Below are 23,801 nucleotides of genomic sequence, written 5' to 3' on the forward strand. Positions count from 1 at the left end.
CACTGTGCTCATCTGCGCTGCCCGTCCGACGGAGTCTCTCTCTCTCTCTCTCTCTCTCTCTCTCTCTCTCTCTCTCTCTCTCTCTCTCTCTCTCTCTCTCTCTCTCTCTCTCTCACGACGCCCATTCAGCCATTGACGTGAAAGGGGTGGGAAGTACGGCACAGCGTCCTCATGCTCGTGTTCTTCTTGTTGCAGGTGGGAAAACGCGTAGTGCGGCTGTTGTCGCGGTGTATCTCCACGACGCGGGGTGTTGACGCCCTGCGCGCGCCGCCGCATTCCGAGAGTGAGTCTGTGCACAGTCACGGTCAAGAGTGCCGACAAAAAAGGAACTGCGCGGCGGAAAATCGGCGAGTTGCTCAGTACGAGGCGCCTGCGCGATAGGCAAAACGGTGCACCGGAGCGTGGCGGGTTGGCCTACCCTCGCCGACGCAGGCGTTCGGACGCCTGGGAGGTAGGCAACCCGACGACACCCAAGCGTGGCGGGTTGGCCTACCCTCGCCGACGCAGGCGTTCGGACGCCTGGGAGGTAGGCAACCCGACGACACCCAAGCGTGGCGGGTGGGCCTACCCTCGCTGCGACAGGCGCTCTGGTCAATCCATTCAAAGGAAACCGACACTAGTGTCGCGTTACCACGAAATTTGGCTGTCATGTTGCCGCCATCTGGTTTAAAATGGTAAAATGATCCGCCCACTGTTGGGTGGCACTAGCTGTCGAAAAAAATTATGACGCCTCGCGATAACCAATCGACATTCCTACCGGGGACTAATTTCGCAAGGCGTTTTCGACGACGCAGACCTGTTGGGCGCAACGCGGCACCTGCGCGCCACCGCCGCCGCCGCCACCACCACCGCCGCCCACAGGGAAAACGACGGGCGTCGATCCTACGACGGATCGTTTGAGTCCTCCCTCTGACGCCCGAACTGGACCTGCGGTCGGTGGGTCGGCGGGTCGGTGGGTCAGTCCGGGTCGGCCCGGCGCGGGTCGCACTTTGCGGCTCATTCAATTAGGTGTGGCGTAAGAAGTGGAGTCGCGGCGTCCTTCCCAAATATAATCACGTCGGCCTGCGGCGCACTGCGGCGCACTGCGGCGCACTGCGGCGCTGCTGCTGGTTGGTGCACTGCGGCGGCGAGGAGGCCGCCCGCCCGACCCTGCCCTTAGCCGCGGCAGGTACTGCTCACAAAAAACGTTAACGTGTTTAGTTTGGCCGCTTTCATATTCCTCCCTTTTGTTCGTTTTCCTTCTGACGATCGCCGTTGACATGCTCGGCCCATTCTCTTAGCTTTGTGCTCGACGCCGTTTCGGGTCACCACCACACTGCTTGGCCGGCCGTCCCTCGGACCGTCCCGCCGTCGTCTTGACCACGCGGTGCGACCACCACCACCGAAAGGTTTCCCTCCTTTTTCTCCGTCCCTTCTCCATCCTTGAATTTGGGAGGAGAAAGGACTGGGAGGGGGCGGGCAGTGATTCTCACTCGGAAAGGCCCGCCGCGCGGCGGCACGGCTGCAGGCTATTTACTTTACGCTTTGGCGTGTGTCGGCCGGTGGCGGTCAGAGGCAGCCCGCGGCCGCAGCGGTCACTGCAGCCCACTGCAGTCGCCACCACTCCTTTGACCTTGCCCCGCCACACACCGCGTCTGTTCCGACCGACGGACGCAGGGAAAGGCTGTGTTCTTCTTCTTCTTCTTCTTCTTCTTCTTCTTCTTCTTCTTCTTCTTCTTCTTCTTCTTCTTCTTCTTCTTCTTCTTCTTCTTCTTCTTCTTCTCCCTCCCACCACCTCCTCCTCCTCCCCCACCCCCACCCCATTTTTCACTACGGAGTGTTTATCTTTTTAAGGTCTTCATTCTGCCCTTCAGCCCCATTTGACATTTATGTTGTTGTTGTTTAATTACCTCGCCCCTTCCATTGTCATTCCTGTGTGATGCCACAGCTGGTTTGACAGGACGAGCGATCCGTGAACAATGTGCTCGCGCTGGATGCTCCCGTTGTCTTACCAGCCGAGTCAACTACCACTCTTTAAAAAAAACGGACCCTGAATTGAATTTTGTACTTTTTGTCCTCATTGAAGTGAATCAGTGCACGACGAGCTAGGGTCAGTACTACATTTAAATGGGAAAAAATTATTTGAAAAACTTGACAACTTTTTGCCGCGCGAATTCCGATACTTTAGTCGTTGGTTTCGCCACGGAGAGGCGCCACTTGAGCGCCGATTTGGGCCAAGGCTCGACAGCTTTCGGTTCGAACGGCGCGCGCGCGGCCAGTAGCCCCGGGCTCCTAACACCGCTTCGTCGCTCTGTCCCTCTCGCACTCACGCAGCATCCCCAAGCGTGCGACAGAGACTGACTCACCGCTGCTGGCGTCCGTCCGAGTGGACGCAGTGGACGCCACACACCCCTGGGCGATTTAGCGCGACGGCCTGCAGACTGAGAGTCGTTTTCGTCGCCTTGTCTCTCTCGCGCTCGAGGGGCGTCCCCGTGTAGGTGCGAGAGAGACAGAGCGACGAATGAGTCTGCTGGCGGGCTGCCACTGCGTTCGTGCCTGCCGCCTCATTTCAACGACATTACCGTCTTATTTCTCTCGACACTCCAGTGCTCTGCCATGGCTCTGCCGCTCCGTCGTCGCTTCCAACCTGGATTGGAGGTTTCTACACTACTCCAAGCAAAGGCTTTGGAAACCACCTGCCCGACCATTACCACCGCCAACGTGCCAGAGCGGGTCGAAGTCGAAAAACAAAAGTTTGCCAGTGTTTCGGTTTGTGTGGTTCGTGCCTCGCGGGCCGCGGGGGCCGTGGCGTGTGTCCGCCATGCAAATGCTTCGATCCCTATCTCGCGTCGCCACTCCACTGTCCAATGCTGCTCCAGTTTGGGTTGGCTCACAGGGCGGACCACGCCATACGCCCCGACACAGTGACTGTCGTCAACACCGCTCGTGGATCGACACGGAAAAACAGGCACATTTCTCGGAAAAGTCTTTTTTTTGTGTGTGTCTCGCAGTTGGCTGCTACTGCCCTCCCAGTCCATACGTCTGTCGGGTGAACCCCGCTCGGCGTGAACCCACGAGAATGCCTGTGCCTCCACTTAATGTGTGCGGCCGTTGCGACACGTGTGTGTGTGTGTGTGTGACCCCTGTCCTGCACTCTTCACTCCGCTTGTAGGTTAGACGCGGTGTCAGTCCTCCCTGCTGTTGGGACAGTCCGCGCGGACCAAGCATTCCCTCCGAAGATTTAAAAATTCCAATGCTAATCGCATTGCAGGGTGTTCCCAGTTTCATAACTGGTTTAAAAGTAAGTTTTGAAATACCAATAAAAAGGAGTCCTGGGTTTTGGGGAAAGGTATTGCAGCAAAGTTTGTCAAAACAGTAACAAAAGTGTAGAAAAACATCGTTTGACCTAACTTTAGGCAGCCACTGCGTCTAATCTAAGGCGGCTAATCGTTCTCTCTCAACGGGTGGGTGTTCTTTAGGCCTTCCTTTGAAACACCTTTGTTACGGAGTTCGATTAGCCGCCTTAGTTTTGGGGGCGGTATTGCAGCAAAGTTTGTTGAAACGGTAAAAAATTTTGTAGAAATCGTGGTTTTAGCTGACTTTAGGCACCCACTGCCACTAATCTAAGGCGGCTAATCGTTCTCCCTCAACGGGTTGGTACTCTTTGGGCCTTCCTTTAGAACACCTTTGTTACGGAATGCGAGTGCGGTTTGTCAAACCAACCGTTTTGCTGGTCACAGAATTGAGGAAAACATGACAAGTCAACCGCAGCCTTTAGAAGCATGCCAAACAATCCAACCTCAGCAACAATGAAGGGGCAGTTTCAATGCGCGACTACTCTTTTTTTCAGTCTCGCGATTTTCGAAAGGGCGCAGACACCGAGAAAATTGTTGCCAACCCACAAAAATTTAAATTTTATTGCGTCTTTTCTGCTACGAACGTTTTACCAATGACGGATTTCAAAGATTTTCCCAATGTAGGACACAGTGCAATGCGCTAGCATGGCATTTTCGAATTTCACGGCGTGTTGATTTTTTTTGATGGGTCACTTAAAATTTTGACAGTTGGCTGATGGTGTCGTGTCTTTGCCATGGCGTTTTTTTCTCATTTTTTAAACCATTTCTCAGAACACAGAAAATTTTCTTGTCACTTTGATGAGCCAGGGGGTTTAGTTTGAGGAGTGGTACATTTTTTATTTGAACCATTTTTTCATATCATGAACGGTTCGGGTTTTTCGATTGTTGCAAATTTATGTTTTTCGCGTTTAGGGAAAATTTCCACGATGAATTTTCAAAAAAATTTGGAATTTCTTTTTTTTTATAGTTGAAATAGTTTAGCGTTGTTTATTTGAAAATCGAAGAGGGGGGGGGGAAGGAATCCACGGACCTCGGACAATAGGGGTTCTTGGGAACCCCTAAAAAATACCTGGGCTGCTTGTGGTGGATACGATACCGCCGGCGTCACCTTGACAGAAGCGAGACTCGGAATCTCGACCGCTGCAGTCGAAATTACGCTAGCGGCAGCCGAAAAGCCGGGGAAGGTCGGCCAGCGAGTCCAACGAGGCGATTTGTGGTTTAATGGTGTATGGGTCTCGATGGCAGCCGTACTTGCCGATTGGCTGACCCAGCCGCAAGGCCCTCAATTTGCCCTTACACTGCTCATTACAGGGTTTAAGGGGCCAGGGGTTCATTTTACCTTCCAGATCTGATACAGGGCAGGGTTCCCTCAACTAACTGAAGAAACGGCGAGACACGTTTTGACCTCCAGTCGTCAAACAGGGCTCGAATCGAACATGTGAGGGTACCAATGGATTGCCCTTGCAACGAGGAACTAATTGGGACCATCATGAGTTCGATTCGAGCAATCGAGATATCGACGTCCCCAGAGTGAGTCCGCCGAGTGCGCGGAACCCGCCTCTCTGCGCGGTGCCGCGCGACCATGGTCGCACTCGACCGCACTGGACCATCCGCCGAACCTCCATCGTCCGGAAGGTCACGGCGGTCAGCCCTCGACGAGTTCGAGTTCGAGTCCGAGGCGGGGTCGCCTTGCGTCACTCTTTTGTTCGCCGACAATGGGAATGGGGCTCGCTCCGGGCCCCGGGGGCGGCCGGCCAGCGGGGCGTCGCGTCAGCGAGGCGTCAGCCGCGGCGTCAGCAAGGCGTCGGGAGATCGCATCTGGATCGCTAACGAACGAGGCGCTCTTTGACGACGACGTTGACGGCCTCGCGTCGTGCATTGTCGTGCCGGCAATAATGAGCTTCCTGAGGCGCAGGCTGTCTGTCTCTCTCGCACTCAAGGCAGCGCCCCATGAGTGCGAGAGAGACAGAGCGACGGCCCGCGTGGGGCTCATGCAGTGCAGGGCCCCGGCCGGCCCCGGGTCAGAGGTCTCGCATCGTGTCATGAATCAAGTACACCGGCACAATTAGAACCCTATTTAGCTCAGAGGCTCCGCTCTCGCACAGTGGGCCAGAAGACCGGCGGCGCCGGCGGCCAAAACTCTAGACGCGTTTTGAGCTCCAAAGTCGCTTAACAGGACTCGAACCGAACGTGTGACCCCACCAATGGATTCCTCGTTCGGAGAGCTTTTCATTGGTGGGGTCACACGTTCGGTTTCAGTACCATTGAGCGACTCTGGACCTTAAAACCCGTCCGGGTTGACCGTCTCCCCCGGTCTTCTGGCCCACTGTAGAATCTCTGAGCCTGAGCTAAATGGGGTTCTAATTGTGCCAGTGTATTTACCTGATTCATGAGCCAGTGCCTCTGGCCCACTGTTGACCGCTCCTCGGTTTCATAATTCGCCCCTATCCGAATCCATACGCTCCTTCCGCTCGCCTTCTTCACTGGCGAACTGGATCCGTTACGTGCATGTGTGAAAAAAAAAGAAAGAGGGGTGGCCGGATTTTGCAAGGGCGGCGGTCCTTCTCGCGCTACAAACTAGCAGACATTACTGCGGCCGTGGGTACACCGCACACCGCACGCCATCAAGTCTGGCGGAGAGAATGAAAGTGTAGGGGAGGAAACGCCGAGACGCAGCCCGGCCGGCGAAGCAAGCACAGCAAGCACAGTGGCCCGGTAATCCGCCTGCTTCCTTGTTGCCAGGGCTGCCAGGGCTGTCCCTACTACAGTCTACGGCCGGCCCACCGAGCGATAATGGTATCATGGGCAGGTCATTGTTCAGACACACGTAACGTGGTCGGACCGTGGATGAGCACCCATCAGCACACACTGCTCTGCACACACACACTCACTCAGGCACATGCCCCCTCCCCTTTTAAAAGACACACACACACACACACACACACACACACACACACACGTTCGCACGGACGTGGGAATAGGTGCACCCTCTGACAATAAAATAAGAACTCGGTGGAAAGCGCTTGAGAAAAACTGAGGCAGGGGCACCGTGTTGCGTCATATACCGCGCCGGGCCCGTCAGGGGGTATGCCCGTGCCAATGTAAACATTTCGAGACCAAAACAAAAAAAAAATACACGATGAAAAGACGCGGGAAAGGGTTCACTGCAGATCGCCGTGCTTCGTTTCGATCACTCTGCAAAGCGCAACGTGAAAATCAAGGAGACGGGAAGAGCCTATATTCGACGCCAACCGAATTATTAGATCCCTTAACTGTTGCCCAATTATGGCTCTCTCTCTCTCTCTCTCTCTCTCTCTCTCTCTCTCTCTCTCTCTCGCAGCGCGGCACACGTCCGAGGCGCTGTCGTCCGCGGAAACGCACCGCCTTGTGCGCGACATGTCATACACCGCCTTGCACCGCCTTGCACCGCCTTGCGCAAGCCGCGTGGACTTCCTGAAAATCCGGCCGACGCTCCACTGTAGTTTTCGTAGTGGCGGAGTGCGGAAAGGCGAGGCGGCCCGTCACATTGCCAGGCAAAACTGCGACGCTAAATTCACGCACCGCCCTGTCGTTCCGCCGCCTTTGCAGCACGTGATTTACGCCCCCTGGCGGCCAATTCCGGCACTTTCCTTTTCGCGCCAAAAAGGCCGCTGCACTGTGATATTGATTTTGCGGGCAGCGCTCCGACGCGAAGAAAAGCCGTCCCTTTAAAATGCGCCGACTGAACCTTTTTCTCTTGATTTCATTTAATCCCGCCGTCGGCCGGCCGTCCGCTTTTTCCGCCGACGGAGAGATTGTTGAGTTCCACAGCCACTCGACGGTCGCTCTCGGTTCTCCGGCAGGAAAAAAAAAAGAAAAAAAAAGCACCGGCGACAACGCCGCACCGCGGAACTCCGGCAAATTCTCGCCGGACTCCGGTCTTTAATCTCACATTTTCTTTTTTCCGCGGGAATCGTTGCCCCAGACGCGTGCAGTATGGGTCAGAGACGGGTGTTCTTTTTCTTGTGAAACCACCGACGCTGTCGTTTACTGGCGGCGAAGTCGGCTCCGCCGTGGCGGATCGGGTTGGCCGTCGTCCAGAAGTTAGTTCACTTGAACCTGAAATCGGCGAGCAGCTCCACTGACTTCGGCGTCGCCGGCCAGCTGGCTCGGCGCGCCGCGTCTGCCATCAAGCTACTGGAGGCGCTTTGCGTTCTGGCGGCGTCGGCGGCGGCGGAGGCCTCGGTGACGTATCGCCCTCGTTGGCGACGTCGAGGAGGACGGGAGGATCTTCCATCTGTGTCGTCTGTCTGTCTGTCTGTCTGCTCGCGTCCACGATCCACGTAACAGGGTGGCCGAACTAGGCCTCGCTTTGCGCCACCGTGTCACGCGCCAACGCCAGGTTTGGCGCGTCGTCGCCAAAACGTGTTGAATTTGAGTAACGTTTTAATAAGCGCCACTAATTTCCTGCTGGAGAAGCCCCTGCAGTGGCGGAGGAGGTACGCAACGCACTAATGCATGAGAGGGGAGAATCGAACGAGGCACAGTGGGCCAGAAGACCGGCGCGGAGGACTCGAATCGAACGAATGACCCCACCAATGGATTCCTCTCAGAACGAGGATAAATCGATAAATCGATCGGGGACCTCACAACCCTTGTCACCCTTCCCACGGATTACATCCATCGGCCCGGACATCCTTCCCTTCCAACCTAGTAAAAATAGCAAAACTAGATCCACTTCCATTTCTAACAGCGTGTTTTCAGAGTGTGTGCGCCAACGTCCGCAACGCAGCCTTGTCCAAATCAGAGTCACGTAGCGGCGCGTAGATGCGCGTAGCTGCCGGCCGGTGCGGGTCGCTTGCGTGGATTTTCCTGGAACGCGTCGCCGCATTATGCTATGCGAGTTGTTCCGTTGCGTGTTCTAGCCGTGCCGCGCCGCGCCGTGCCACGCCGTGCCGCGCCGTGCCATGTCGTGCCGCGCCGTGCCATGTCGTGCCGAGCCGCGATGCGCCTGTCTTTTGTTCCAGGTATCGCAACCGGGACCAGTTTCAGCCAGGCGCGAGGAGCTGAGACCCGACCAATTTGGACGGGGCACCACCACTCGCGGTTCGGAAAGATGAAAATTTAAATTTCCGAGTGGCGTTGCGCGTCCGCAGCTCGGAAGGACGGATCCGCTCAACGGGAATGAGATGTCGGTTCAGCTTGCTCGTGTCCGCCCCGCCGCCCATAGAGTTGTCTTGTCTTGGGCGCGTGGCGGGTGGGGTCGCGACAGGGGCGTTGCGAACACACTTCTGCGTATGCAATCGGCCCTTTCTTCGCCCGCCTGTCTCTCCGTCAGTCTGTCTGTCTGTCCGTCTGTCCGTCCGTCCGTCGGCCAGGAAGTGATGTGACGCGTTCGTGACGCCGGGGCACGCTGGCCGCCGACGTCGCCGCGGCGCCGCGACGCCCAAGCCGACCAAGGCCAAGCGATGCCCTTTCTGGGGTCGAGGCGTGCCCCACGCCCCACGCCTGGCGGAAGGCAGCGCGCCAGCCCCAAGTCGGTTGGCTATTCGCAGGAAGGCCGTAACGGCGGGGCGGGGCGGGGCGGGGCGGGGCGGGGCGGGGCGGGGTGGTTGCGCGGGCCGACGGCGGCGAGGTTCGGCGGCGACGACGGAAAAATGGGGTCGTTTCCGAGGACCACCCTGGCCCGGCCGGTCGGTCCTGTGAAGTAAACGTTACGGCTATCCGGCACACTGCCCAAATACGCAGGCCAAGCAGCAAAGCCCCCTTCCCTCCTTTACCAGTGCACACGGCACCGCCCTCCTAAGGGTAGCCAGCCTCCCTCCGCTCCCGCCGGGCGTTGGCCCGGGCGGGCCTACCCGTCCAGCAGACTGATGCCGAGAGTCGTCGCTCTGTCTCTCTCGCACTCATGGGGCGTCCCGTGTAGGTGCGAGAGAGACAGAGCGACGACTCTCGGAATCAGTGTGCTGGTTTCGTCTTCGGCCGCCTCGTTATGCGCGATGACACAACCACAAAGGAGATGCAACGGAATGCTAGGGGCGTGGCCGTCCGTCGTTAGTTTTCAGTTTTTCCTCGCCGCTTTGACGTATCGGTTACGGCAGGTGTGGCTGTGTTTCTCGCTCGGTGCTTTCGCTGCTTACACGCTGTGAATGTGGTCGGCTGTCGTGGGAACAAATTATTCGGAAAACAAACAATGTTAGGCTGCTTTTTAATCGTCGTTGTTCCGGCACGCAAAATAGGCAGCTCTCCAGGCAGCACTGTGCCTGCCTGCAGTTTGCTGCGTCCGCTTGGCACGGTTTGGCGGGTTTCCCTCCGACGCAACCCAAATGCACTCGTTGCGAACACCGCTCTGATTGAAAAGGGCCTTCGGGAATGCAGCCCACAGTGGGCCAGAAGACCGGTGGAGGCGGCAAAAATTGTTGACGCGTTTTGAGCTTCAGAGTCACTAAATAGGACTCGAACCGAACGTGTGACCCCATCAATGGATTGCTCTCCGTACGAGGAATCCATTGATGGGGTCACACGTTTGATTCGAGTCCCACTTAGCGACTCTGGACATCAAAACGCGTCTAGAATTTTTGCCGCCTCCACCGGTCTTCTGGCCCACTGTGCGGCCCAAGGCAGACCCAAGGCACGTGCGTTGGCGGCTTGGGGGCTTCGCGTTCCGTATTTCCGCGAGCGTGGCCGCCTCGACTACCCCTACAGAGGCGTGGGCCTCGCTGGAATCAGAAAGAGCCTTTGAGGAGGCCTGTGTTATTTCTGCGAGTCAAACAAGCCTCATAAACATCAAACAACGCCCAAGCAACAATTTTAACCTCATTTTGGCAACAATTTTCACCTCATTTTAGCAACCCTTTTTACTTCATTTTGGCAACCATTTTCACCACATTTTGGCAACTTTTTTTCACCTCATTTGACACGTCGAGACTCTGCTTGTTTCTCTATCGCGGTGGTTTACTGCTCTGCGCTTCGCGCTGCTTCGCGCGCACAGTCGATCACGGGGTGATTGATTTAGTAACACGGAGTGAGAGGCGAGGCGTGCGCTGGCGTGGCGGGGCGGGGCGTGGCGGGGCGGGGCGGGGCGGGGCGTGGCGGGCGGGGCGGGGCGGGGCGGGGCGGGGCGGGGCGTGGCGGGGCGGGGCGTGGCGGGGCGTGGCGGGGCGGGGCGGGGCGGGGCGGGGCGGCCGTTACTACATGCATCAAGTAGCGCATACAAACACAGGGCGTGCCCAGGGCGTGCCCAGGGCGTGCCCAGGGCGTGCCCCGCCGCCACGCCCACGGCTAGATGTGACTGCGAGAACGAAAAAAGCCGACAACTCGTGATAACCTTGTTTCGCTGGCTTCGCCGGCGCCGAGCTGAGCGCACGATTTGCTGGCTGTGAACACGGTGAGCGCCGTGAGCACCGCCAGCGTGGCGCCGCAGGGCACCGCCCAGTACCAAGGGCCGCCCTTACCTCGGGCACGTTTGCTCAAGTGTCCGAGCCGGCCTTGGGCCTTGGGGTCAGCCTCAGCCGGCCTCAGCCCAGTGGCCCAGTCGAAAAGGCTCGGAACCGCATCGCATCCGCCTCGCGGCACCTCGCGGCACCACGCGGCGTGTCGGTTCGATTCCTAATGACGGGTAGCCAGTGGCTGACAGGTGGGGCTCGCCGCCTTGACCCACACAGCAGCAGGCTGGCCCCACCCCGCCCCGCCCCGCCCCGCCCCGCCCCGCCCCGCCAAAGCAGGTCCGCCAACCGCCTTCGTTTTTTCACGTCATAGAGAGGTGCCTCCATACATCGCCGCCGTGTCCGAGTGCCCGAGTCGCTGGCGGGCATTCGTTGCCCCGCCAGTCGAGTAGAGTCCGTGTGCATTGGACCTGCCAGGAATTGAGTCGCTGAATTATAGGAGAAAGTCCGCAGCGGACGACGCCAATCCAGCCAATCCGACGGGGACAACGTGTTGTGGAACACCAAGCAACGCGAAGCAACGCCGGCCGCGCTCTGACCACCACATCAAGCGTCATGTCGCACAGTGGGCCAGAAGACCGGTGGAGGCGGCCAAAATTCACGGCAAAAGCACCGCCTGGGATTCCCAGGCGGTGCCTGGAAAATAGGCCCTTTTTCCCATGATGCGCCTGGGAATCCCAGGCGGTACTTTTGCCGTGTTCTAGACGCGTTTTGAGCTCCAGAGTCGCTAAATGGCACTCGAACCGAACGTGTGACCCCACCAATGGATGGCTCTCCGAACGAGGAATCCATTGGTGGGGTCACTCTGAGGCGGAAAGCCCCGTGCCGTCTGACTGTTCCGCTCTTCACGGTGTAGTTACCCCATTCGTCTTGATCCGCATAACATCCTTGTAAACACGGTGATATCGGGCAGGAAGGCGCGCCGCGTTGGGGATACGGCACGACCCACTATTTAGCATGCATTCATTCACGGCGCACAGCCAAGGCACCGGAAAGGCAGTGCGCGCGGTGCGGCTCGCATTACACTCTAGGCGCAATCGGAGGAAAGAACTGCATCAAAAGTATAGAGAAGCCTCTGTTCTGTATACGTCATGGCGTCCAGGACCATGCGTCGTCTGTCTGTCTGTCTGCCTGCCTGTCTGTCTGCCTGTCTGTCTGTCTGTCTGTCTGTCTGTCTGTCTGTCTGTCTGTCTGTCTGTCTGTCTGTCTGTCTGTCCGTCCGTCCGCACGTGCTGGCCCAACCCTTCCTCCCACACTGCGTGCATGCCTCGCGTGTGACAGCATCGGTGCGGTACCCCCTCTGGGTCGTCGACCCCCTCGCTGTATTCTTCCCGCGTCGCCCCCCCCTCTCTCTCTCTCGCACGACTACGTGCCCCGCATCATTCCGCCTCGTCACTTTCGGTGATAAGCAAAACAACGAGCGTCTGGTAGTGATTCGCCGGTGTTTCGCGCGTTTTTTTATTCCCCTTTGTTTTTATTCGCCATGTTTCTCGCCTTTTGTGATTGTTGTTTGGCTTTGTTGTTGTTGTTGTTGTTGTTGTCGTTGTTGTTATTGTTGTTATTGTTGTTGTTGTTGTTGTCTGGCGTCGCCTTGAATGAGCGCCGTGGCGATCTCATTACTCCCCGTGATGAGCGTCCTGGGAGTCCTGGGAGTCCTCCGGCGAGGCGAGGGGCGGCCGAAGAATGGCGGCGCTGACCTTTGGCGGTCTCGCCCCGCCTGGTCTGGCCGGTCGGCCGGCCGGACTGGACTCACAAGGGAAATTGATTTGCTCTCATAAGGTGATAATCGCATCTCCAGGTACTCTCCTCTCCGTACTCTCCGCTGGCATTCGCGCGTTTCCAAGCGCGCGGCGTGTGGTTCGTTTCTTCGACGCTGACCAAAGAACACTTTAAAAAAAAAATTGTTTTGATTTCTGCTGAAGTTTTAAAATAAATATTTCTCGACGAGTCTTGAATGTCCGCGGCGGTAATGTTGGTCATGAAGATTCTTAACTTTTGCTAATTCGGCCCGCCTCTTTCTAACACCTTTGGGCATCAAGCGTGCCGCCCGTTTTCTCAGCATTCTTTCCTCCTCTCTCTCTCCCTCCCTCTCGCCACGGGCGGCGCGCTCTGCCTCTCCTCGTCGCACCCACTGCGCAAGGCAGACACTACTTGCACTACTGTGTGACCCGGGCGCGCAGTGTACCGCCACTTCGCGAGTGGGAGCGAGACGGCCGCGCAGTGTGCCGCCTCTCCGCGAGTGCGAGTGAGACGGCAGTGCGACCCGCCTCGCCTTTGTCGGCCTTTCGGCTCGCGTTATTTCGCCAGTGTGGTTCCCATGGTGATTATCGAGCCGCGATCATCACGCCCTGATCTTGATCTCTTGGCCAACAATCAGGCAGCAGGCAAACGAGTCAAGGTCCAGGGAAATTGATCCCAATGACTGCCGGCCCAGTTCTTGGGCGTCTTCCGTATGACGAGGACCACGTCGCACAGTGGGCCAGAAAACCGGTGGAGGTGGCCGGAATTCCAGACGCGTTTTGAGCTCCAGAGTCGCTAAAAAAGACTCGAACCGAACGTGTGACCCCACCAATGGACTCCTCGCTCGGAGAGCAATCCATTGGTGGGGTCACACGTTCGGTTCGAGGCCCATTTAGCGACTCAGGAGCTCAAAACCCGTCCGAGATTTTGACCGCTTTTTCGTGGATTTCCCAATTTATTTTTAACAGTGGATGAAGCAAGCTCTGATGTCAACCAGAGTGTCCCCACACTGAAAGCACGCACCATCACTTCTCACTGCCGATGTGAGTGGGACACCGCGTGGTTTCTCGCGCTGCCGTGCGTGCAAGTCTCCAGGCTGGATCTCGCGCCACTCCGGCCTGTCTGCCGCTTATCTGCACTTCTGGAGTGACCCTTTGCGTCGCTCTGCAAGGCCCGGCTCCTTCCCTACCACCCCGCTCCATTCCTCGAGTGTCCCTTTTGCAGCTCACGGCCTTGCGCTCAGTCTAGCCGCGGCCCACAGAGGGCCAGAAGACCGGTGGAGGCGGTCAAAGCTCTGGACGCGTTTTGAGCTCCAGAGTCGCTAAATGGGACTCGAACCGAACGTGTGACCCCACAAATGGATTGCTCTCCGAACGAGGAATCCATTGGTGGGGTCACACGTTCGGTTCGAGTCCTATTTAGGGACTCTGGAGCTCAAAACGCGTCAGGAATTTCGGCCGCATCCACCCACGGTGCGTTCGAGTCGGTGTGTCCCTTTTCCACCGCGTGGCCTGGCACAGCAAAGCGCTAGCCGGTTGGCCGGCGTGTCCACTCGTTTGCCACTTTACTTTTCCATCACTTCATCATGTCCGCTGGACGTGCATGCGCCGCGTGGCCAAGGCACGGCGCGCCATTGGCTTCCCGGCGGAGCTTTCTCGCGTGAGAAGAAAAAGACGTGCATGGAGGAGGCGCCATTCAAGGGGCCTGCCACCGGCCGGCCCCTCTCTCACGTGAAATGGGATACTGCACTGCATGCAAAACATGCAGGCCGATGCAGCATGGATGCAGCACGCGCCTTGTCACCGCCTGCCACCGTCGCTCCGTCTCTCTCGCACGTCAACGGGACGCGCCATGAGTGCGAGAGAGACAGAGCGACGACTCTCGGAAGCAGTCTGCTGGCTTTCCACAACGGCTGCCTCGGATGCCATAGCGTTCTCATGCGCACCCTCATCCAAGCTTCTTATCTTATACCACCACACGGTAAAAGAGGGTGGTGACCACTTCTGCTCAGTACAGTGTTTGCACACTGTAAAAGAGCTTCAAGTTTGAGCGGTAAACACGGCTATCGCTTCGTGCTAATGAACATGAATTTTCCCCTCGGCCTCGCGAAAGGCTACCCTACTCAATCACAGTGCTCCCGATCCTGCGGACTGAGGGTCGTTTTCGTCGCTCTGTCTCTCTCGCACTCAAGGGGCGCCCCGTATAGGTGCGAGAGAGACGGAGCGAATCAGTCTGCTGGCCTCTAGTCCGATCGCGGCTAAGTGAAAACTAAAGCACCGCCAGGCGTCCTTCCTCGGACGGAATCTGCTTCCTCGTGCCGGACGGTCCATTTCGTCGCTCTGTCTCTCTCGCACCTTTGCGGAACGCCGCGTGAGTGCGAGAGAGACAGAGCGACGAAACCGACTCCCAGTGTGCCGGCCTCACCTTCGCAGCGCGCCACCGTCCGTTCTCAAACTGACGACACTGCTCTCTTTACGACTCCCTGCTTGCGAGGGGCACGCAAATGCGCACTGGTAGCGGCGCGGCGACCTACAGCAGACTCATTCCGAGAGTCGCTTTCGTCGCTCTGTCTCTCTCGCACTCACGAGGCGTCCCTTACGGGTGCGAGGGAGACAGAGCGACGAAGACGACTCTCGGAAGCAGTCTGCAGGCAGGCTTTGCTCCGCTCGGGCGCGCGAGGGATTTCTCCCGCCAAAACTAGCGGCTGTTCTCATCGCCAGGTTCGCCAACTGCCTCGTTGTGAGGCTTGCAATTGCGAGGCTCGCGGGGCGTGCATGTTGCATGCATGTTGCATGCCGAACCAATCAGAGCGAGATGGCACCGCCGAGGCACAGCACAGCCGGCACACAATAAGACACCTGCTGCAGGTGCGGCCGGCCCGGCCAGCCCTTTCACTCCCAAGGGCACGGCCTGGGCAGGGCCTGGGCAGGGCGATGGGCAACGCGGCTCGCTCGGCGCCACAAAAACAAGCCGCCTCAACGACCACTGCACTGCCGCGGCATGCCGCCCGAAGGGTCGCTCCGTCGCTCTGTCTCTCTCGCACCCCTGCGGCCCTACGGGACGCCCCGTGAGTGCGAGAGAGAGAGAGCGACGTTCCTTCGGAATGGCGGCATGCCGCGGGGAGGAGCAGCGCGCTCGGACGGCCGGCCGGATGAATGGAAGCAGCGCAACACGCCACTGCGCTGTGAGTGCCTGGTGAACGGTGTGTCCGGGAACCACCTCCCCACAGTGGGCCAGAAGACCGGCGGAGGCGGACAAAACTCTAGACGCGTTTTGAGCTCCAGAGTCGCTAAGTTTGACTCGAACCGAACGTGTGACCCCATCAATGGATTCCTCGTTCGGAGAGCAGTCCATTGATACCCTCGAGCTATTCCATTCGAGGAAGTCGGCTTGTCGGTCTTTACGCCCTGCTCGTCCAGCTCCGCGATGTCCTACACCGTGTCCGGTACTAATCTGAATGTCGCGATGACCGGAAGCGCCTCTGCTTCCGGTTCGTCTCCGGGATCGGATTGCGCCCCGCTGGCCGCTGGGCTGGCTGCCGGGCTGGCCGCCTGACCGGCCCTTGAGTACCAGTGTACCGGCGTACCGGCGTACCAGTGTATCGGCTCGTGATCTCGGTCGGTAATTAGTTTGCCGGACGGCGGCTGGACACTCCCCGCCCTGCCCCGCCCTGCCCCGCCCTGCCCCGCCGCACCGATTCACGGAAAGCGAGCGGAGCAGAGTCAATAAGATCGCAGATTGCGAGTTCTTGTTTTTTGAAACGTCGCGTTTGCACAGCGGAGAAAATAGCGTCTGCGAAGATAATAATAACTACCATGTATTATAATAAAAAGGCGATAACAACAACGAAAACAGTGACTACGCCATGTTCAACACCAACCGCCGTGGACTAGCTTGTTTCGGACATTCTCGAGGAACGCAGTCTAACGAGTGGTTCTCTCTGTGTGTTTCAGATGGGGCGGAGTTGGCGGGGGGGCACCCTATTGGGGCTGCTCGCCACCCTGGCCACCCTAGCAGCCCTAGCCACGGCGGACGACAGTGAGTACCCAACCTGATGCCTACTTCTTTGGAAAAGAGAGAGAGAGACAGAGAGAGAAAGATTTCAGGGGGTGGGGGAATGTGTGTGAGTGTGCTGCCAGACATGTACTCACAAGATTATTGATAAAGAGGGGTGCGTTTTCTTCCAGTGGACGTGAGGCCGCGGGGACACCCTACCGCTCCTGGGTGTTCCCCATGGCTTGCCTTTCGGGCCTGCGCGGCGGGACACCGCACACACGCGCCTCGCACGCACGCGCACACACACACACACACGCACACACGCATCGACAGGTGTCGCCACTCCGTGCCTGCAATAACACGCACTGCTTTCTTCCTCCTCGAAAGGCAGCGCCAATGGGCCCGGCCTGCACTCCCGTCGCTCTGTCTCTCTCGCACCCCCGCGGGAGGGGCTTCCCCATGAGTGCGATAGACAGAGAGAGAGAGAGAGAGAGGCGGCCTGGCGGGGTGCCCTCTGATTGAGAGTGACGGCGTCCGTGTCCGTGCACGCCTCGCGTTCGCCTCGCGTTCGCCTGGCGGTCCCCTGTGACGGCGCGGGAAACACCAACCCCAGCATTCGCGAGTTTTACGGCTTTTCCAGACGACAGTGGAGGTGCGAGGCGACGGCTGTCTTCTCGCGTCCCGCAGACTGACTGACGGACCGACACCCAGCGGCGCCGCCCGACCGCGCACCGCGCACTGCGCCGCACACGTGTGGTCACTTCGTTCAGATCCAATGTCCTTGCGCAACCCGCGGGCCGCCGGTGTGTGCACTGCTTTTGTCTGGGGGTGCACTGGATATTCAGAGGCAGTGCAGTGGCAGTGCAAAAAAAAAAAAAACAGTTTTGCTATTAAATAGTTTAGGTTTTTTTTTCATAGTCATGACTGACTTGCAAGGCAATGACTTTTCTTCCTAAGCTAGGGAATCCCGTAATTAAATCACCGCTATCCAGTCTGTCATCGCGCCCGAAGAGGCAGGCACTCGGCCTGGCCGTATAATTATGACACGTGGGTTATGTCACACCCGCCCCGCCCCGCCCCGCCCCGCCCCGCGCGGGAGCGTCTGCTCAATCAGCCGTGATCGGCCCCTGGAATACCCAGCAACAAGTGGTCGCCCCCCCCCCCCTCCACCGTCGGCGGGCAGGTGCGTGAGTTATGTGCCCCTCTTTCGTTGCCCCCCGCACGTAAAACGCTCGGACCGCTCTGGGCCGGTCAACGGCCTTCACGCCCGGACCGAGAGAGAAGAAGAAGAGGTTGAGAAAAATCACCTGTTTCTGTTGAATAATGCCTCTATCATCGTTTTTAGCCGCTTTTTCGTCCTCCTCCACGTAACGCGGTGTTACTCCGCCGGGACGAACGACTTCGATATCCCCGTCAAGGTCATTGCGTCAGCGAGGGCGGCGTCGCGTCGCGTGGAGAAGGATGGGAATAGAGCGGCGATGATCCGAAGGGCCAGAGGCAGCCAGGGGCAGCCAAAAGCAGGCTGAGGGCTGTAAACATGCCGGCTCGGTGGACCGCGTCGGACGTCGGCGACGTCGGCCGAGCTGGGGCTTTTGGCGCGCCTCTGCTTATGCAACACCGGTCATGCCCGCGGGCGGCCAGGCCTGGAGAACAGGCAGAGGGTATCAGTGTCCGGGGCAGGGCGGTGTGGCAGGCAGGGCCCACCCCGTTTTCGGCCCAGCCGCTTGCTTTGACGCTCCGGCGCGTGTTCCTCTGCCTCCCGGTACCTCATTTGATAAACGACATTGTCAGTCACTAAGCCAAGTATCGAAGTATGCCTATGAGAGATTTCGTCGTGTCATCGCGTGTAGGTCGAGCTGTAAACCAATCGACTCCACGGCGTTGTCTTCCACGGTGCACTCTCCGCCACGCGGCCTGCCGCGCCCCCGCCGGCCGTCGACGTCCTCGGCGTCCTCCGAGCACTTGGAGGTTCGAGACCTCGAAGCCGCCGTCGAGAGAGATATGACTGAAACCTGTCCGTTCCGGGCGACGCGCGGAGTAAAAGGATGAGGCCGATGGCGGCCAAGGACACGACGAGGCGACGACGGCACCCCGACGGCGACACAGAAGCGCCTGCACGCCCCCACTCCCCACCCACAGTGTGCGTATGCACACACACTCACACACGCACACGCAAGCAAGCGCACAGGTTTGAGTTTCATAACGCAAGTGGGTGCGTAGCAGTGCGTGGATCAGGTGGGAGACCCCGCCGCCGCCACTGCCGCCGACTAGCTGGAATGCACTTGGGGGCGAAATCTATTAAGCACGGTTAAACATGAAGAAAAAAAAATGAAAATTTCGAAAACAAAGAGAGTGCGTCGCTTCTGATTTTAAACATTTTTTTTAAAATGTCCAACCGAATCGACAAGGATTAATATTTTGTCATGTCAGTGAAGGGTGACGGTGCGGGGCGACTGAGCCGCTGAGCCGCTCATGACGCGACCGCTTCTTCCTCGGCGCATCGGTGCCCCCCCCCCTCCCCTCCCCTTTCTCCGTGACCTTGGCCCTTCCCTTCCGGCTCAGCCCAACGACCCGGCCCATGACGCGGCACCTGCCTTTGCACCGTGTCTCGAGTATGGGAAAAAGACTCCCGGATTCTAAAAAATTAATAAAAAATTAAATAAAACGGATTTTTGTTTTGATTTCCGCAATGCTGTCAAAAAGACGGGTCGTCTTTTTTTGTTGGCCTGGTCGGTCGTCGGACTGTGGCGGGCTTCGGACGTAACTGACGCGCCGCGTGTGTGCGTGGTGCGTGGGTTCACCACACAGACACGCCCGTATTTTTCCGGGTCAGTCGGCCTCCGGGCCGGGCCGGGCCGGGCCGCCTAGCCGGACTGGACGGTCGGAACGTCGGAACGAGCAGCAGGTGCCTTTCTTCACTTTTATTTTCGAATGACCGGCGCGCGGCCTTTGCCCGGTGACTCACCGCCGGAATCGCTGTCAATGAAGCTATTTTGGGGCTCTGCCTCCCGGAAGCCGCCGACGGCCACTCGGTGCGGTGCACATGGAATTTTCTAGTTTTTAGCTGTTTTTTGCTCGGTTTTTTGGGGGCTAACTTTGCCCACTGGAACGGTGCGGCATGAAGGCAGTGTAGTGCACGCGTGAGAACTTACACCGGCAGCGGCAGTGTCCCTTCATTTGGACGAGATCTTAAAGTCGTGGGGTCGCGGTTTTGGTCCCAGGTCCCCTAGCCTTGCCCCAGTGAAGAGAGAGAGAGGGGGGGGGGCACGACAAACGATTTCGCGGTTCAAGCTCATGTCCTTCCAGCTTTAAGTGTCAACAGGAAAAACGAAAAATTTTCGCTAAAAATGAGAGTTAAAATTGTTTTTTGAAAATATTTTATTTGCAAGTTTCAATAAATTTCTGAACGAAATTGAAATGCGGGTGGCAGGGGCCGGCTGATGAAACGGCCCCTGTGCTACTCCAGTGCTACTCCTCGCGCGCCCCGTCCGCTGCAGTGCCCCAGCAGCACGCTCCAGCACGCTCCAACCAGCCAATCGCCATTCCCGGCGCGTTAATTCCCACGGGGCACAACATTGCGGTTCGGGTTGCGACTCACTCAAACGGACACTGATTGGAAGGCAAAGCGGCGACCCAGAAAGGGCGTGGACGCGTAGCGCGATCTTTCAACTGGTCACCCCCCCCCCCCCCACAAAAAAAAACTATACTGTTTTGTTTGATTCCTTTCGCCAAAATATTCATTTTGAGACAGTATTTTCTCTAACTAAAATTTTCCAGTGTGGAATTTTTTCTTCAAAAAATAAGCCATTACACCTTGGAAGTTCGCCTGCTAGGAGCGTGCCCTGCCCTTCAAATACCCGCGACCGGCGTTTAATTTCCTGCCGAGAGCTTGCTCCGCCGCTGTTGCAACCGGCTACAAAATCGTGCTGATTTCTAGTGTAGGCTGGCGCGGTCGTCGAAGGGCGGCTCGACTGGCCTAGGCTGCCCGGCTGGCCCGGCCGGGGCGCGAAATGACACGTTGCTGTGGCAACGCGGTGATAATTCCGCCGTCGTGGCGAAACGGATAACGCTGTGCGCGTAGTGCCTGGCAGTGCCTGGCGGTACCGCGTGGGCGGCGATCATGAGGCTTTCGGGGGCCGGCTGGCCAGTGCAGTGCCGGCCAGCCATCAGCCGCGGCCTCTCATTAGCGCCTCGCCTTTACGGCGGCTATCGAGAGATTCGATATATCGAGTCGGTGTGAAGCCAAGGGGAAAGCACGCCGCCCACCCTTTCACCAAGACATTTTTCGTTTCTTGTTTCCAAAAACAAAAAGGTGAAGGAAATTTGTTTTCAGTATTTTAATTTACGGATTTTTGACACACCTAAATTCATCATTGGCCCCGAGGTTGAACCGCATACGAAACCCTCGAAATGCCTTTGTCGGTGCGAGGAGAAATAAGAAGACGAGTGGCGCGAAAAGCGAAAAGAAAAAGGCGAAGAAGAAAGGATAGGAAGGTGAGGGGTCAGCAATTACCATATTACCGTCGTGCTGCTCGTTGTTGGTGCAACGGTGATGCAATAATGCGTCGCGCGGCTCGGCACGGCCCGGCTAGCCGCCACGGCTCGGTACGGCTCGGTACGGCACGGCGCGCTTCACGCGTAGCGCACGCAGCTGATCCGCGTCTAGAAGTGCAGGCAGCAGGCTGAGAGTCGTTGTCGTCGCTCTGTCTCCCTCGCACCTACATGGCGCGCCCCATGAGTGCGAGAGAGACGGAGCGACGACTCTCGGAAGCAGTCTGCAGGCGGGGGCTCGGCTCGGCCGGCTCGGCGTGGCGGGACGCGCTAAACAGCGATAAACGGAGACTGGCGCGCGTCACCGCGTCGCCGTGCTCGCGAGCCCCGCCGCCAGGCTGCCAGGCTCAAACCGAAAGCGGACCGCTCCGCTTTCTTCCGATCTTCCTCACGCGTCTGGTTCGACTCTCAGGCACAACTAACTGCAGTTTTCCCCCAAACAACAAGCAATTTTCGACTTGAGTTTTTGAATTTGTGTTCCTTATTTTCGAATACTAGGTGGTTAGAGGGCTGTGTCGACCACTGGCACTGTGGAGGTTCCTCAAGTTCAAGCGCCCCATTGCGTAAAGTGCATCGCCTTGCTGCGGGCGCGTCGTGGCGGGGCGAGGCGGGGCGGGGCGGGGCAGAACGTCTGCCGGCCAGCAACTTGTCATTGAAAAGTGTAGACCGCATAACCGCACGGGGGAGGGGCGGGGGAAAGGGGGAGAAGCAAGAGCGGCTAAGGCGCATCCCGCTGGCATTGATCTTGACTGCATCTCATGTATTTGCATTCACAGTGCAGGCGCTCGCGCGGTTTGCATCGGACGCACATTTCGGCCCATGCAGCGTATGCAAGCGACTTCGTATGCACCCTGGTCTAGGCCGATTGAGGATAGGTCACACACACACACACACACACATCTCTATAGTTTCGCAAATTTATAATGAGCCGACAGCGCTCGGGTTGCCTCGCCTTTTGCTCGCTGGTTCGGCCTGGTTCGGCCGGGCCGCCGTCGACGTCGCTTGGCGGCAACGAGACAGGATATTACATTCTGCCTCCCGTTTAGCCACGGCGGGCGCGCATGCATGCAGGCGCGACCTCCGACCTCCCTCGAGTGTCAGTGGTTAGCAGTTGAAAATAATAATAAAATACAGTGTGCGGCTAATTTCTTTTTTTCACGCACGACTGCGTGGATCTGTCCTCAGCGCCGCTGGTACTTGGCCCCGGTGTGGGCCAAATGGTCGGGCGTCTGGGCCGCCTAGTCGACTAATCGTTCCGTGGCGAGCGAGGTCGCGGTGCGGGGGTGGGCCGCCGTGCCGCCGCGCCGCCGCGCCGCGGACAATGCGTTTGCTACTTAGCCAACAATTCGACGAGGAGTGCGCGCTGCGCATGGAAGGCTACGCGCGCGGGGGCGCATGCGGCGTCGCGGAGCATGAAGAGTGCGTGGTTGCTGTTTTCGGCCCCATCGGCAAGCCCATTGGTCAAGAGCCCGGTCAAATAGGCACACTTAACATTCTTTAGCGATTTTTGTTCATTTTTTTGCTATTTTTTTGCGATTTTTTAAAAAGATTGATTTTGTAAACGGCTAGAGATAAAATAAAAAGCTATGCATGAGATAAAATTCAAAGTTTAAATTTAAATTCAAGTTGTCTTGCGCGTGACTTTTTTTTTTTAAATCTCTAACCGTTAACGAGATGTCGGCACCCAATCTCGACAGACGTTGAGTTTGCACGCTGTGCCCACGCTGTGCCGATGGGCGCTGAGCTTTGTTTCCACAGTGGCGTGAACGGTGCCGCCGCAGCAAGTGAAGCACAGGATGCAGGTGGAGCGTCTGGAGATGAGGCCTGCGCACACGATAACGCAAGGCGCGCCGGCACACTGAGAGTCGTCGCTCCGTCTCTCTCGCACCCACGGGGCGTCCCTTACAGGTGCGAGAGAGACAGAGCGACGAACACGACTCTCGGAATCAGTCTGCAGGCAGAAGATGGGCAGGTTCGCGACGGAAAATGCCAAGGCTGGAGGATGGCGATGGCGGCTAGCTCGCATACCGCCAGGGCGGGCTGCTTCCCAACAGCGCTCTGTCTCTCTCGCACTCAGGGGGCGCGCCGTAGGGGTGCGAGAGAGACAGGCCGGACAAACACCCCGAGCCTCTTCCTTCGGTAAACGACGACAGCCAAAGGGCACGCCTCACGCAGGCAGAGAGTGGCGCCGCGCCGCCGCGTAACGCTTACAGGAAACGCGATCCAAAATAAAGGCTACCTTTTTTAGCAGAGTGAAACGGGCAGCCCAGTTTCCACATGTCCAAAGCGGCATGCACGTGTCGTATGAAAAAAAAGCAGCGTAAACGCGTGCATACAAAATGCACTTTTCCACGCGGAGGAGTCTCATGCCGCCCGCGACACACCCAACATTCTGGGAAAGGGTTTTACTGCTATAAATTACTCGCTGCACGTACGACCGGTGCGACGTACGCGGTGGGCCATTGTTCCCGCGGCGTTCCCATACGTATGCATGATGACGACCTTGAGGTCCACGCACAGCTTTACTTCGCGAAACACAGGGCACGCCCCGCCCCGCCCCGGTACACGACAACGTCAGGGCGGTGGCAGCGCCGCGCCGCCGCGCTCCGATTCGTGATGGTGGCGTTTGTCATCGGGCTAGTGAGGTCGTTGGCTCTATCGTGAGACTCGTCACGCCCCGGTCTAGTGTCGCACAAACGCGGGGAAAATTTTACACGCACGTCTACGTGCCTCTGTTGTTTTTAAACTGCACTTT

General features: G+C 57.9%; 1 protein-coding gene across 1 annotated transcript in view; it reads left to right on the forward strand.

Moving 5' to 3' along the window:
* The window catches only part of LOC117644327 (flocculation protein FLO11), a gene marked incomplete at its 3' end in the record, with an annotated part of 57,427 nt that overhangs the window by 20,386 nt on the left and 13,240 nt on the right, over nucleotides 1–23,801 (forward strand). The window contains exon 2 of the mRNA XM_034383678.1: nucleotides 16,453–16,537. Within this exon, the coding sequence (XP_034239569.1) occupies nucleotides 16,453–16,537 (85 nt within the window). The remainder of the gene's footprint in view (nucleotides 1–16,452; nucleotides 16,538–23,801) is intronic.

The sequence above is a fragment of the Thrips palmi genome, unplaced genomic scaffold, assembly GCF_012932325.1.
Source record: "Thrips palmi isolate BJ-2018 unplaced genomic scaffold, TpBJ-2018v1 HiC_scaffold_18, whole genome shotgun sequence".
Lineage (NCBI taxonomy): Eukaryota > Metazoa > Arthropoda > Insecta > Thysanoptera > Thripidae > Thrips > Thrips palmi.